The sequence below is a fragment of the Coturnix japonica genome, chromosome 1, assembly GCF_001577835.2.
Source record: "Coturnix japonica isolate 7356 chromosome 1, Coturnix japonica 2.1, whole genome shotgun sequence".
Classification (NCBI taxonomy): Eukaryota; Metazoa; Chordata; class Aves; order Galliformes; family Phasianidae; genus Coturnix; species Coturnix japonica.
Window position 1 is genome coordinate 3,245,857 of NC_029516.1, and position 14,636 is coordinate 3,260,492.

The 14,636-nt window shown below is 41.1% G+C and overlaps 1 protein-coding gene across 2 annotated transcripts in view; it reads right to left on the reverse strand.

The window, feature by feature from the left end:
• Positions 1-3,762: 3,762 nt before the first annotated feature.
• The window catches only part of PRKCQ (protein kinase C theta), a 45,604-nt gene continuing 34,730 nt past the window's right edge, over positions 3,763-14,636 (reverse strand). For both annotated transcript variants that reach the window (XM_032441329.1, XM_015865623.2), the window contains exons 15-20: positions 14,540-14,631; positions 12,904-12,966; positions 10,835-10,973; positions 8,240-8,428; positions 6,951-7,079; positions 3,763-5,809 (exon numbers count right to left, since the gene is read on the reverse strand). In XM_032441329.1, the coding sequence (XP_032297220.1) occupies positions 5,654-5,809; positions 6,951-7,079; positions 8,240-8,428; positions 10,835-10,973; positions 12,904-12,966; positions 14,540-14,631 (768 nt within the window). In that variant the 3' untranslated portion in view covers positions 3,763-5,653. The remainder of the gene's footprint in view (positions 5,810-6,950; positions 7,080-8,239; positions 8,429-10,834; positions 10,974-12,903; positions 12,967-14,539; positions 14,632-14,636) is intronic.

Below are 14,636 nucleotides of genomic sequence, written 5' to 3' on the forward strand. Positions count from 1 at the left end.
TTACTCACAACACATTCATTCAGCACCAGTCTTGGGAGAAGTACCATTCACACTCATCTGGGGCAGTTCTGTACTATGGCAATGCTGTATCTATCAGAGACTGAGGCTATACTGAACCACAAGGTGATGCACAAGGTGACAGACAAACACAGAATGAGTAGGACTCACTCCCCTTTCTAGAAGAGAAAGTTCAGCGGACCACTCAAGGTGTCTGTCTTAGAATGGGATGAATTACACTCTAAAGACTCTTTACTTTGACAACAGAGGAAGCCTAGATGATTAACTTCGATGCAATTAAATACATTTTAATAAACTTTAAAAGGTAACAGGCTCTTAGGTAATTTTGCTGTAGTTGAGTCTGAGCCCCATTCCAAGTCAACAGAACAATTCAGAGCAACAGAGTATAAACTACTTCCATTCAGAGGCAGAAAAGTTAAAGCTTTGAAAGACATATTGCATCAGGTCAAAGGAGGTATATATAGCAGAACTGTGAAACAAATCTAGGTCTAAAGAGACTCAATAGCACCTTAACCACAAGATCATCTTTGCCCTGAGTCATGTTACAGTGCAAAGCTGTGTTGAATGTTGTTATCGTACAGTTTTGCTCCAGCCTAAACACAGTCATCGATCAGCTAGGCCTTGTTGGCCTCTTGAGAAGATCTCAAGAGGTGTTAAGAGTTTGCAATGAGTTTCTACAAGATCTTCTTGGAAGTGGATGAGGATAAGAGAGGCTCCTCAATGGGAATGGGGATATTGTGTCCTCTGGTTCCCCTTAATGAGGGTGACTGAGAGCCACGATGATTGAGAATTTCCTTTCTGAAGTTTCTCTAACAACCGCAGTGCACTTATGACTCATTTTTGATGCAAGTTCTTCCTTGACAGGGACAAAGCATGATGACATTTCCAGTCTTTAGGTCAGTCTGTTTCAGTACTTAGGTGCTGGCAAATGTCCCATGAGCAGTCACTGAATGGGTGCAGATCTAGTCCACTTTCCACAACGCTCATTCTTACATAGAGGCATCCAACTGCTCTCAGAGATGCTTTGGGCTTGGGGATGCATCCCAGGTAATAAAAGACACTCCTGTTCACTAGAGGGATGAAGGGAAGTCCTTCAGGATACCTGAGGGTCTCAGTGAAGGTTCATAATTAAAGGTGAACTGCATTTCTGTGCTGTAGAGAGATGAATTCACGTGTTTATATTGAGATCTGAACCCAGATTCACATCAGAAATATTCATTTCTGAAGGGAATGTAAGAGTAGACATGGCTGGATCCAGGAGGACACATTAGAGATTTTCCTCTGTTTTAGTCTCATACCTGAAACCTCCAGAAATCCTGTGCTTCATCTACAAAAACAGCACTGGGAAGATACTAATGGCTTTGAAAAGTAGAAATAAAAGCAGTGCAGTTGTAGTTGAAAACAACGAATGAAGGGAAGTGTTGCATGAAGTTATACCATCCTGTATCCTCCACAACACAAAGCTATCACTTTTTCTTTCCCCTTTCCTTTTCATTTTCCTATTAGTTTATATCTTTGTATATATGTAAATATTTAGTTGATACAGATGATAAAGGACTCCATCATAGCTGTTACCAACAGTAAGCAAGACTCCAGCACACTCAGTTACAGTGGCTGAGCTGTGTAAGACCACTGGCTTGCAACCAGTTCCAGGTACAGAAGAGCCAGAAGTACATTAGTTCCTTGTTTCACCAGCTTTGCATGCCCTGACTTGGTTGCTGTGATACCACAAAGCTAAAACTTTTTTGTAAGCAGGAAAGGTATAAAAACTTCCTGTGATCTTCACTGAGAACTACAGCAGCTTGATGACACTGCAAGGCACAATTTGGGCACATATCATGATCTTATTAGCTGATCTGACACCTCTTGGAGGGAGAGATCAATTCAGATTGCAGCAGTGATCTCTTGGTTTTTATGTTTATAACATGAAAATACAGCTGTAAAGGGAATAGTATACCTACCTGAAGTACACACTTTCTGGAGCTGTACTGACACAGAGACTTCTAGATCCACTGGGCAAAGCTGCCTTTCACCTTGGCATGAGCACTGAAAGGCTTGGTAGGATGCAGAATGGAGCTCAGTCTTCCCAATGAGTCAGGAAGCCCTACATAGGAGCTGCAAATGAGCTTGGTGACTCAATTGGTTTGACTCCCATTGACTCTCCATCTATTTATTAGCCTGAGGTGTAGTTTAATGAATGCCACCTACAGGAATTTGTGTATCTATCCAGTGAAGCAGCTTCTGAAGCTCTAGTTGAAGCAAGTAGTTCTGGAGGTTGGACTCTGATATTTACAGGCACTAAGCTCCTCCATCAGTGCTGCAACCCCACAGGGTTCTGGAACAGTACTGGACTTTTAGCAAATGAATAATCAAACATAGCAAGACCTGGAAAGCTCTGCCATGTCAATTATATTATTTGGAGAAGAAAGTAGAAAAAAAACAAAGGAAAAAAAAAAAAGGAAAAAGGCAAGGAGAGGAGAGGAGAGGAGAGGAGAGGAGAGGAGAGGAGGGGAACGGAGGGGAGGGGAGATAGTTTATGGAGGTATCATACTAAGCTAAAGCAAAAGAACATTTCTGTGACTGCTAGGGCTCCTGTTCATTTCCGTGTGGGTGTTTGGCTTTCAGCCCATGCCAGCTCCTATCTCTTGATCACTCTCACCACAAGAACACACTTGCTGCTTGCCACATCTCTCCTAGCATACCACAGACACAGCTGGACGGGTTTTCAGACTGTGTGCCTGGTGAGAAATGCAGCAGGTGTGGTGGCACATACCCAGCCCTTTTGCCTCCCTCCCCCCATCCTCAGTGGGCTTGTTTTTTAAACAAAAGATGCTCTGCAGAGAGAAGCAGCCACTTCTTTCTTGTGGTTTGCACCAAAAGCCCTGCAGTAAGCTTACCTCTGCATCTGCTCTAGCAGTTAACCAAACATGCACTTCCTCAGAAGTCACTCTCATGTTTGGCTGCTTTTGCTACACAAGGACTACAGCTGGGGCGTGGAAAACCCTGTCTCTGGTCAGAGAGGTGTTAAACCCTTCTGCTCTTCAGTTACTCAACCACAAGAGGTGATTCAGCACCTTCCTTTCTCAGGCTGTGTACTTGGGCTCTCCTTGCATTACTGCCAAGTGTTAACCACTGTACCCTTGTAAGAAAACATCTCTATGAGACATTTAAAATGGTGTGTTGCTCAACTGTCTTCAAATGCACAGAAATTCAGTATCTGGGCTGAGTCAGGCTGTCTAGACTACTTCCATAGCATGTGGACTTTCAGTCATTCCAAGATCAGTCCCCACTGAGGCGTTTAAGACCATGGAATCATAGAATAGAAGGTTGGAAAAGGGCCTCTAAGATCATCTAGTGCAACCATCAACTCATCCCCATCATGCCCTTAAACCATGCCCCTCAGTGTCACATCTACCCTTATCTTGAACACCTCCAGGAACGATGACTCCACCACCTCCTTGGGCTACCTGTGCCAATGGCCCACCACCATTCTTCCAGAGAATAATGTTATCCTAATACCAAACCTGAAGATGGCCAACATCGCCCTCAAACACTGACCATCTCCTCACATCCAACTCTGCAACCCTATAGATCCTGGGTGCTGTCTCACCCCCTGATGGCAAAAAGGAACATTTTATTTCTTGGATTCTTCCGCACAGCATGAAATCCTGCTTTAGGTGCTCACCCATTACTGATGATTGCTACGAGCTCTTCAGTAGAAATAAACACATTCACATCCAGGGACAAATTGACCATGCTGTGTATTTCGTGGCATCAGCAGAAAACGAAGGTTGCATTTGGCTTTTGAATCGCTTGTGCAGTCACACAAGAGTTACAATTGCCCGAATGCCTGATGATTCCGTGTATTTACAGTCTGAATATCCCTCAGAAAGCATAGAGACATTTTTTCCCCCCCAACATTTAATCACATTCACACCCATTTTTCATCAGTATACAACGTTTTATTAAACTGTACAAACAGCCCTGGCATTTCAGAAATCCACTTTAACCGTTCAAATTAAACATGAAAACCAACTGCACAAACTGCAAGCATGGATCCCCCCCGTACTTTATACAGCACAAACAAGAATTTCACAAGAAGTCATAGGGCTGAAATCTGCTTTGTTAGGCACCTTTACTACCAGCCTTGCAGGATTCAGTGCCTGCAGTCACTGTCAGCAATATCCCAGCAGTGGCTGCACAGTCTGCAAGGCTGCATTCGTCCTGTTGAGAGCTCCAGGTTAACAGTCTGTTCCAGTGGAGCCAATAAGGCACTACCACCTCTGATTTTGAGATGATTCACCTTCTAAAACTTCTCTTCATGCAACAAAGCTCCAAATTAACACGTGCCAGTTAGAGCCAAATGCCAGCTGGGGTGACTTAAAGAATCCTCTCTTTAGAATTTGGCTTAATTTTGATGCAGTACTTACTGGTGTAAAAATCTGTAGTTGGCAGATTATGAGCTTCGCACACTTCTGAAAACAGCACAACTTTATTTAAAACAATCCTGTCATGAATGGGGAAGGGATGAGATTATTATTGCCTCTCTACATTTCACAGCCTACTAGAGGATAAAAGGAGAGAGGGTCACTCTCAACTAGAGTGCAATCCCACACTGTGATGTTTCTGTCTGCAACAGAAAGTGTCGGGGCACCATTTAGAGCAATAGGAAGTATGTCAGCCTTTATAAGGACTGTTTACTAACGTGCCAGTGAAATACAGCAAACATCGGAAGATTGATTTTATGACGTTTAAAGAACGGTTTGAGGAAAACTCTTCCATATATCTGATTCAGTTTCAGAAAAAAACTCCAGAATATCCAGTCCAGACTTTGCAATGAGTCTGGTATGTTTGCAGCCAATTAAAGCTTTAGAACAGGGATTATCCATGTTTTCTTCTGGACTGCTACCTCCCATCTTTTCTGTTCAAGTACTGAGAGTAAAGCCACTGGGTTTCTATACTCATATTGATACTTGCAATTGCAATGCTCTTCTTTTATGTTTGAGACATTGGCTGAGATATATTAATGCTGAAAAGCGCACCAACAAAATTGCTTTATCCCAGTGGACCTCGTGGCATAAAAAGGAATCCTAATACCTGCGAAGATACTTATTTAGGGATGAGGCGATATAATTGTCTTCTTCAGCACTCCTGTGCACATAGGCACAATTCTGCACGTGTTCAAATGGAAACTGAAAAGGTGCCCAACCTGAAGTCTTCCCAGATGCCCTCAGGACCTGAGCTCAACTCTCATTTTTCCGTGTCCAGGTAAGAATTGCAGAAATAGGCACTGAAAACATCAGCAGTACTTGATGCTTCTAATGGAGGAACCCATTGATTCTGTGTACAAGTACAGAGGAAAACGTTTTGGCACCTTCTCCTTCTCAAATGTTTGAAACTTCAAGAATATTGGGAAAATAAAGAGGCCAAGAGGTACCATGATGAGACTTCATCATTAGTCAAGTATGGCTGGCATCTGCTCCAGGCTGGAACAAGCTGAAAGCCTTCAGGCATGGCACAGAGTTTCACTGATGTGTTTTTTCTGGTGGGTTCTTGATTAAAATAACCATGCACAGTCTTCAGTTGACAAAATGCTACTCAAATCATATGGGGAATTCCATCAGTAAGGTAGATCTCAGGAAAATATATTCTCCATTTTAGGGTTCACAAAAGAAAAGTTGCGGAACATATTTTGGTCCATGCTGTTAATCAGTGCCCTGTCAGCACAAGACAGTCTAGGCTTTTCACTTAGAAATTCCTTGTCGAAGTTGCTGCAGTCACTTGGAGATTTCTTCGAGAAAAGAAAAAATAAAACACTGTCAAATCACTAATACTCTCACATTCATTGTAATGCTACTGGTCCTGTCAGGATGATTCCTGTAGACTCAGTTTCACCAAGGAACCTACAGTCTGTTTGTCTCTGCCTTCTTCCTCTGTAGTTAACTATTAGACCCCAAATAATGCACAGGAACTTGTCAGGCTGCATTGAAGTGCCATCTGAACTTTTAATATCTAGCAATCAGTGCTAATCACTTTCTTATTACTGTCCTATTGCAGTACTAATGGGAATACATTTTACATAAGGGACACTGAGCCTGTGATCCATGTATTCTGCTATGCAGGGATGTTACAACACTATACAACAGCAAACTGGACCTGCTGATTAAAAAATGCTTGTGAAAGACGGAAAAATAGAATTCTGATGCACATATCAAAGTAAATTATTTTATTGTTATTAATAGTACTGATTCTATTCTAACTTAACTGACCACCTGGTTACTGAAACTGATTTTCCTTCTTTATCCTCTGCACTGAAATAACAGAGAAGTCCCACAGAATGGGCTGTACTTATGTGGATAAGGAAAGGCATTCTAAGTGGCATTCAGACCTGTCCTGTGCTAACTGGAACAGGGATAAGTTCCTCACTTTATTGTTCCCCAGGTGTGCACATGTCAGGCCTGGGCTTCTTTTAGCCATTGGAAAGGAGTAGTACCAATGACAAAGGTAGGCAGCCTAGCCAATACTTGGATATAGCTTGTAATTCTCTAATGACTGTACAATGAGTGAGGCTTTGCAGATAAAAATGGTAGGTGTTTTCAGCCATCTACCTTACATACATATCTGATGTGCACAACTGATGTGCAACGAGCCTTTGCCTCGGTGCCTTCAGCTGATAGTTTAAATATGAAATCAAAACACATTCACCTTCACAATGCTGACTCCATGAATCTAAACAAAATTTGAGATATCTGATGTCCAAGACCCATGTCTGAAAACTTTTCATCCTTAAATGAAGTAGATAAAAACATAACTGTTGGTTCTGGGTTTGGTTTATTGCTTGCTTGTTCTTGGAGGTATAAATATTTGGGGGAAGAATGATTTAGGAGAGAATGGCATGAGATGAGGGGAAATGAAAGAAGATGTAGCCTTACCACTCTTGGTTTGAAAGGAGGCTCCATCCTTCTTTCTTCTAAAGCTTCCCAGTTTATTTCCCTGAAAAAGGCATGCTGGCGGATATTCCCTCTTGCTCCTAGTCTTCTCTCAGGTTCTCTCACAAAAAGCTAAAATTTTGAGGAAAAACAAATGTCTTTTACTATTTATTATTTATTAATAACAGAGTACTCACTGGGATCCTATCAGATAGGATCTCACACTTCAAACTCAAGCAACACTGGTGAGAGCGTGAAGACTCTTCTACCTCATTCAGTTTCTGGTTGGATAACCAGTTTGGATCCTAGCCTAACATGCCAAAAAGTGATGGCCAGGACCTAACCACATCTTATCTTTGTAAGAGAAAGAAGATGAATTTGCTATACTGATGATAACATATGTGTCTGAGAGTGCAAGCACACAATTATATAGGTGAAATCTCTATATCACACTTGAAAGCTTTTGTCTAGGCTATTTCTTTATATCAGGCAAATACTTACAGCTGAAATATAAGCATAATCTGTGTAAATATTGGTCTGAGTTATGTGGGGTTGCATTCACCTCCCATATCTTTGGATCATTTGAGTGTCTTTATTTGACCCTTCATTTCTAATGAAGAAAAAACAATCAATTTAGGTGCAGAATATCTGTGCCTTCCTGAAGCAAGTGCTTTTTGAATGCATTCATTATATATATTATATTCTTTATAGTGAGTCCCACTGCTCACAGAACAGAAGCTAAAACAATCTCTTATTCTCCATTATCTTGCAGTGGAATGCTGTATATTGCCCTGTTGCTTTGTAAGTACAAAAGAAAAGGTATGGACTGTGGGTCAAATGTGACCAAAAGTTAGTGATGAACAAGTTTACTTACATTAGCTGAATCATATAGCCCCTTATACATGCTTTCTTACCATGCTGAGTCATGAGGTAAGATGCCTTAGCTTAAAACATGTTCATAGTCAGCCCAAAACCTGACTGAGGGAAAGTAACTTGTTAAAGTGAATTATGATGTTTCTAAGCTTTTATCTTGTAACTAACTCAAGAAGAATTTCGATCCCAAGCCAGAAAGGTTACAGTGCTACCTGGCATAATACTGAGAATAAGGCAGTGAATAATAATGTGCATTGATGGTAGGGAACCAAAAAAGGCTAAGAGAATGGCCATTAGAGGGAGGCAGAAAAGTGCTTCAACCACAGTGGACACTACACATTACTGTGTAGGAGAAAAGGGACAAAAATCTAGACAACATGGGGCAAAAATACTTTCATCTGATCTATGTTAATTCTTACCTTTACCAAAATGTCCTTTGCATCCTTGTCAAGCCAGCGAGGGTAGAATGGGTTATCCATACGGATAGACTGGAAAAGCTCCTCTTCATCTTGGCCGTGGAAAGGAGATTGGCCAATAAGCATCTCATACAGGAGGACACCAAATGACCACCAGTCAACGGAGCTGTTGTATTTCTGCCCCAGCAATATCTGCCCAAAGACAGGAGACAAATATTTCAGCTTCAGAGATGTGGCCAGGCTCTCGTCCTTCTATAGCTGCTTTGCTCTGAAGGTGACAGCAGAGGTATTTTTCCTACCTGAAGCATGAACCTGTCACTGGTACAGGTGCTGTGGTTCAAGAAGCTCCTAATCACAGCAACACCTGGGTGCCAGAACAGTACTTCACATTATGGACACTCTGAATAATAGTTTGTTTTCTTGTTAACTCTTAAGTATATAAATGACTCAAATAACTCCTTCATTAAACAAGATCTGCACTGTGCAACTATATAAAATCCATATTGATCAAATATTTATATTTGTTTTCAAGAGAATGAAGTGTTAACATGTAGAGAACTCAACATGGCCAAGCTGCCTGTTTAATGTGCTCAGTCGCCTTGGAAATCTTCATAAAAATGCTATACAAACCACAGGCTATGTTAGTTCAACCCCTTTTAGTCAGTTAAGATGCATTTTAGCTTCACGTAGAACAAAGCATCTGAGGATCCTGAAATCAAAACTCAGAGCTTTCCTTGGTATCCCAACTCCTTCTTTAAAGAGGTTTTGGTTTCAGCAGAAACTGACTAGGACAGGTCGGCTGGGGTGACAATCTCCCCTGTTAGTAATTTTGGCACTATTTTTCCCAACAAACCTGTCCAGATATCACCAACTTCTCTGATGGTGAGAATTAATCTCACCAGCCTTTAGATATTGGTTACTTAGATAAGAAAATTATGCAAATTTTAGACATCCTACTAAATCCCTGCTGTAAAATGCAACCCTCTTATCTTTCCTTTGGTTATCAAGAAGTCTAGACAACATGCTCATATTCAAAGCCAGGCTGGATAGGGCTTTGAGCAACCTAGTCTGGTGGGAGGTGTCCTTGCCTATAGTAGGGGGTTGGAACTAGATGATCTTAAAGGCCACTTCAAACCCAAACCTTTCTATGACTCTATGATATATAGGTAATTACATTACATATATCTAATGAAACGTCTAAAAATCTTCTAAAGACGATTATGATGTCTAAATGCGGAGTCCTCAATACAGGAGAGACATGGACCTGTTGGAGTGCATCCAGAGGAAGGACACCAAAATGATGCAAGGGATGGAATTCCTTTCCTATGGGAACAAGCTGAGAGAGTTGGGGCTGTTCTGCCTGTAGAAGAGAAGGCTGTGAGGTGACCTGATAGTGGCCTTTCAGTATCTAAAAGGGAGCTACAGGAAAGAAGGGGACAGCCTCTTTAGGAGGGTCTGTTGTGACAGGACAAGGGGAAATGGCCTCAAGATTAAGGAGGGTAGATTTACATTGGATATAAGGAAAAAATAATTTACAATGAGGTTGGTGAGGCCCTGGAACAGGTTGCCCGGAGATGTGGAGACTTTCAAAGGAAGGCTGGATCAGGCCCTTCACAACCTGATCTAGCTGACCATGTCCCTGTTCATTGCAGGGGAGCTAGATTAGATGACCTTCAAGATTCTATGATTCTATGAACCTCTGGCAGGAGAATTGATCCATAAGCTCTAGCAGTGCTTTCAATTTGCCAGTAAAATGTTTTATATGCACATGTTGGATCCCTAAAATAAATGATAGCATAGAAATAAAACCTATGAGCTATTTCTGACTCTCTCTCTTTCATGAAGTAAGATCATAGGTAATGGATTATCATTTGGCTCTCCTTTAGGATCAAAAAAAATGTACTTTCTTTTTTAAAATGAAAGCATATTGAAATGAAATAAATGACAATTTCATTTGGATGGCAGAGCACACTTACACCTGTTCTCAGGCAACAGAAATCCAGTTATTGAAGAGACTTGTCCTTGTGTCTGCAGTGGAGCAATTTAGATCAGAACTGAGGTCTTGGTAGAGGAGTAAATGATCAATGAATTATAGTAGAGGGGAAGAAAAAAACAACAAAAAGCTTTAAGAGCAATTTGGAAAGCACCGATATCCATCATGAAAACACTAAAATAACAAAATGGGATTCTGAAAGGGTAATAAATGGATTTCAGAGTGACGTTGGACATGACACATGGATGAGTCTTAGGTTCTTCTCTGAGATGAAAAATGTCTTCTTTGGCCTCATTTTGCCACCTAATCGGTCACAATCTCCCAGCAGTGACATCAGGCTAATCAGCATTAACAAAACCTATGAGCTCTACCCTGCCCTTGTTAGCATTCAGGACTGGACACAGCCACATCATCGCTGGTTTTAGGGTCTCCTTCACCTGGATGCAGCTTGTAGAGTTAAACTGAAATACAGTTTTTAGCCCAGGACCGTTCAAATGTAGGCTATAGCATTCTGCAGCCTTCATCACCACTGACCAATAGTCATGTCTTAAGATGCATTCTCTGTCCCACGGTGGACTTTCAAGATCTCTTAGCCCCACACCTACCTCAGGAGCAATATAGTCAGGAGTCCCACAGAAAGTACTTGTCTTTGCATCTCCAAACATGTTCTCCTTACACATCCCAAAGTCGGCAATTTTGATGTGCCCTTCACTGTCCAAGAGGACGTTGTCTAGCTTCAGGTCTCTATGGAGGAGGAGAAGGGAACACATATTTTTAAACTGTTATAGAGCCATGCAGTTTTAGCAGTGTACACCCTTCAATTTGTTATCTTCCTCTGTGTAGTGCCTACATACTGAAAGAGGACCTGCTTGTCCCTTGAACTTCAATATCCTTCTTCCTCGTTTCCCCTGTCCAAGCACAGACCTATTTGCTGGCAATGACTTAACCCATGCATTGTTTTTCAATTTATTTTTATTTTTATCAGAAATGACACTGACTAGTTGACTCTCTCAAAGAAGGTCACTTCTAATGCACTGTGTTACCGAGATGGTTATCTACAAATGCATGAAAGATGGCTCTTCATTCTCCTACGAAACTCCTTTGCAGTGCCTACACACTGAACTGTTGTCATGGGGCAATTATTTGCTGTTGCTAGAAAACAGACAAAGAAATAGTAGGAGTCATCAATCAAAAAGAAATACGGAGACAACCAAGACATTTGCTTTCAGTGGCAGACATTCATGTTGTCACAACTTCCAGCTGGAGTGACTTATTTTAGTTACACCATTGAGATCAATCTCTGCCTGCCAGCACTGCTTTTATTCATCTAGTAGTCTGAAGTAAAACAAAAAGTCCATCACCTACAATTTGCTTTTGCAATTTTGATGAGTCTCAAACTCATTGGCTTCAGAGATTGGAGTTTCTGCCAAAAATGCCTCTGCTCATTCATTAAAATATAAGCCAACATTTCCAGACATGGGTGCAGGACACAGAACAGCTGGATTCATTATTTTTACTACATCACAAGTTGTGTAGTTTCAGAAATGATTTCTATCCATTTTCCTAAGTGCTTAGTTAGCTCTGACTGAGATACTGATGGCTGTGAGTTCTCAACAGACCTTCTTTTCATTGTCTCCAGTGAAAAAAGGAAAAAGAAGCAGGACTGGTCAAATCTTTTCTATCAAAGCTTGATTCCCAAAGCAAAGCCACACTGATTCCTGAGCTTCTTATTCACACCAACATGTTACCTAATGTCTAACCAACATTTTGCCCACACTTTCCAACACGGTGTATGGAAACCACTGAGACTCTAGCAATCATCCTGGCTTGATGCTATTGAAACGGATCTCATGCTTGTGCAACCGCCATCATCAGTCAATACACAGCTATCACAATGATTACTAATAATGAATAATAAGATTTTATATGAATGAAGGTTTGATTTTAATGGGAGTGAATTGTAAATAAGCCATTCACTTTTACATCTTCCTAATGCTCACACTGTGTGACAAACATTGAAATAAGCTCATTTTGGCTTCAGGAAACATCACTGATTCAGTGATCTTTCTCATTTGCTTGTGACAAGCTATTTACTTCCTGCTTTTACAAAAGCCTTCAGTGTAATAACAAAGTTTTTCCAAGAAGACAAGTTAGATGAGAGCCCCCCAGAAATTCAATTTCTCCTTTCAACCATTTCCTGATTTTTGCAGTTCCTCTTGCTTCCATCTTGCCCCCATCTTTTTTTATAGGTACCAAGTACAACCCTTGTGTGTCAGATCAAAACACCTATGCATTACTTCCAAGCTCTTAAGGAAGCGAACAAGCAGCACAGCAGATATTCCAAATTTCTCATGGTTTGGTTGAACTTATCCATCTCAATACACGGAAAACTTAAACTGAGGTTTATGCTGAGTGCTATATGAATGACTTGCTGTAAATGACTCCATTAGCCTGCTTCAATATTAATTGGAAAAGGACTGAATTCTGAGGAAGGGCTTCAATCTGCCTTTTATGAACTAACCTCTTCAAAAGAAAACAGCCAGTCATTTTTGAAGGAAATCTACATAGAAGTGTAATGTCAGCAAATATCTCCAAGAAAGTCTCTCTGTTACAATCAGTACGTCCAGGGAAAGCACAGAAGTTTAACATATCAGGCAGTAAGGAGTAAAATTACCTGTATATTATGCCTTTTGAATGGAGAAACTGCAGCCCACTTATGATTTCAGCAGCATAAAACCTGCATGATAGAAAGAACAAGTTAGAATACGTGTTTCCCCAAAGCTGTCTTCAGCTATACCCCCAAAAAATGCCAAAAAATACCCCCCAAAGAAGCCAAAATTTCAGTGAGCCCTTGAAGGCCTGAAGCGTCTCCAGAAGGCTGGATATTACAGGACTGACAATGTGAGATTCCCAAAACCATTCCACATAGCAAGCAGTCCATCTTCCACTGAAACTACTTTGGGAAACGGCAAGGATTTGACGTGTAGTCATCTTCAGGGCTTTGGCAACCACACTACATGGCTACCTGTAAACTTTTGGTGTGTAATTGTCCATGTGGATGTCTCCTTAAGTGCGCCAGGTTGGAGGACATCTCGGTTTGGGAACAACACAGAGATTCCTCAGCTTGTCAAGCAGATCTCTTTATTGCCTGGATTAATGACTTGTTTCCAAAGTTTTACCCAAGATGTGAAATAGGTAGCAGCCTGGTGGTCTTTCTGTGGAGACTTTCTGAGTTTTAGATCTTTGTTCTGAACAAGTTTCTGCCTAAACTGCAGAATGAAGGCGCTCTGCCCAGAAAGGAGGAATGTAACCACCAGTTCACGTTCCCTCCATGTTGTTGTAAGGTTTTGCTCTGTCATTTTCATTGCACTGACCTCAGGGCTTAGTTATGAACATTCAAATAGTTTTGTAAAAAATAAGGAAACCAGTAAAGTGAACACAGATTTAAATAAAGTTTTTCAGTATATTTTTTTTCTAATTAATAAATAAAATTTAATTCCTCAATGTTGACTTTTGAAATGTTATTTACTTCACAGAAGGATCTGAACACATTTCATTTAGTCTAATTCTCCTACTTATTTTCAGATGTTTCAGATTTTAGGCATTCTCAGTGCTATTTGCAGACACTTTTAGAGGTAAGATCTCAGGCAAAGAGCTCCTCTCTGTTAAGTGGACTAATTCAGGAAATAAAGCAGCCTGTGGCACAGCTTCTATCCAACTCCTGGCTCTGGGACTGAGGGACTATTCGATGTTTGAGGGACTATTTAAATGTCTGAAGGACTATTCTTGAGGTTAACACAAGTATGACAGCTGGGTCGCAGGATGTGAGGAAGCCTCTCATCTGTAAACTGAAGGACAAGACTGCAGGCTGATGCAGTGCTGACGAGGGTGTAGCACCATCTGTAATGCTTTCAGACAGAAATAGCTTCCCTAGTTGACCAAGAATGCAAAGCAAGTTCACATCTGACTGAAATGAATTGCGTGGATGTGCTCTAAAAAGCTTTTTGTGGGAGGGAAAGACGACTGGGAGAGGAAGTGACTAGGTCCAAGTCTGTCACTGAGATGGGGTGATGACCTGCGTATCTGTTGTGTTCGTTTTGGAGAGAGTGGGAACTGAGAGTGGTTCTGCTTTCATGCTAAAAAGCCAGCTGAGAGCACTTTGCAGAATAAGTAAGTCATAGAGAAGTCAAGGGCTGGGTCCAAGGTTACCATCAAAGGACAGTGGTAGAGCTAGAAAGCTAAGAGCCCTAGTGCTCTCATCTTCCTCTTTTGTTTCTAGCGTGTGCCAAAAGGTAATCATAACATCTTACGTTGCTCTGGGAAGGTCAAATTTATGACAGCTCTGGATATGGAACATGAGGTCTCCTCCATTGAGATATTCCATCACAAAAAAGAGATTTTCCTAGA